Here is a 1479-nt window from a genome sequence, read left to right as displayed (position 1 = left end):
CACCCCAGAGCCCCCAGGCCCGAAAGCCCCTGGAGATACTCACTTCTTCCCCTCCTGGGCTTGGCGTTGCACTTCCTGCAGCCCGTCGACCGCCTGATGAAAGTCGAACACTGCGCGGCCAGGCCAGGGTCCCCGGGAGACACACACAGGGTTAGGGGCCTCGCCTTCGCACGCCAGGCCCCCCGGGACGGGTGGTCCAGTTTGAAAGGGGACATACTAGGATCTAGTCTCTGCCCACGTGTGACCGTCAGTCCTCGGGGCTCAGTTTCCCCATTTGCCACCGGGACCGGTGATCCCGACCCACCACCCACTTTGGCGTCCTCGGAGGAGGCCCCTTGGAGCTATCTGGGCTCCGCCTCCAGGGGCGGAGGCCACAGCGTGGGGGGCGTGGCTCACGTGACAGGTGGGTGGAGCTTACCCAGGTGGGCGCGGTCAGAGATGATGAGCCTCTTCTCCCAGTCCTTCAGACCTGCGGCCCCGGGGCAGGCGGTCAGCCTTCACAGGCAGCTGGCCCAGCTCCCACCCAGGGCAAGAGTCCACAGAGGTCCCCGGAGGTGTGACCTCCCCTCATGGCCCCTCTCCCTGCAGAGGGCCCGGGAATCTGCCCCCCCACACCCAGGACGCCCCCCCTCGTCTCCCCACGGGGCCTCTGTCCTGAGACTTCCTGCCCCTCATGTCCCAGGGTTAAGTTCTCGATGATCCTTCTGGCTCCTGCCCTGAACTTGTGCCCTGAGGTGGAGACACGCTTCCTCCTCGGACTCCATCCCGGTGTCAGGGCTGTGGCCTCTGGACCATCACAGGGTGCCATTGCCCAGGCACCCGGCTGGCGGCCCGGCTCTAGCCCTTCCTGCCTGCCTCCTGCCTCCCCCGCCCCCGGAAACCACATCCTCTCTGCATCCTCCCATTGGTCCCCAGTCCTGGCTGGGGGGGCGCCATCGAACTCCAGGTCCCAGGAATCCTCCCTGACTTCCTGGAAGTGAACCGCCAGGGCCACCTGTCCCGTGTGTCGTGAAAGCACCTTACAAACACTGAGGCCCACAGCCAGTTTGGGGCCTTAGGCTGCCCTGCTCTCTGCGTCCTGAGCAAAGTCCAGCTTTCTGCGCGGGCCAGGCCGGCAGGAGGCGGGTGGGGCCCGGCCCCGTCGGGAGCCCCCACCCCAGAGCCGGGCCAGGGCGAGCGCCCGGAGACCGGACCCACCTTTCTTCTCATTCTTTTCTGCCTCTTCAAACAAGCCGGGTAAGTGGACGACCACCCCATTGCCTGCAACACACAACAGGGGACTGGATGAATGGCAGACTCTGGCCGATTCGGGGAGAACGTCAAGTGCGCGCGCTCACGCTCGCAACAGGTTTGGTGCGAGCGTCATCCAGTGCGCGTGCTCATGTCCCAGCAGCCGCGTCCGCGAAGCAGGAAGCAGGGCCCCAGAAGCGGACACGGCGCAGGTGTCTGCCCGCGGGGAGGGGCCGGAAGCCGGAAGCG

General features: G+C 66.5%; 1 protein-coding gene and 1 long non-coding RNA gene across 2 annotated transcripts in view; one reads left to right on the top strand and one right to left on the bottom strand.

The window, feature by feature from the left end:
* The window catches only part of ADSS1 (adenylosuccinate synthase 1), a 17343-nt gene that overhangs the window by 10422 nt on the left and 5442 nt on the right, over positions 1-1479 (top strand). The window contains exon 6 of the mRNA XM_029950765.1: positions 916-1001. Within this exon, the coding sequence (XP_029806625.1) occupies positions 916-1001 (86 nt within the window). The remainder of the gene's footprint in view (positions 1-915; positions 1002-1479) is intronic.
* LOC115301446 lies at positions 42-1282 on the bottom strand. Its single transcript, XR_003913119.1, has 3 exons — positions 1198-1282; positions 419-469; positions 42-110 (listed from the first exon to the last, which is right to left on the bottom strand). It is a non-coding gene; the product is annotated as an uncharacterized LOC115301446 (long non-coding RNA).

The sequence above is a fragment of the Suricata suricatta genome, chromosome 9 (genome assembly GCF_006229205.1).
Source record: "Suricata suricatta isolate VVHF042 chromosome 9, meerkat_22Aug2017_6uvM2_HiC, whole genome shotgun sequence".
NCBI lineage: Eukaryota > Metazoa > Chordata > Mammalia > Carnivora > Herpestidae > Suricata > Suricata suricatta.
This window is presented reverse-complemented; position numbering and strand designations above follow the sequence as displayed.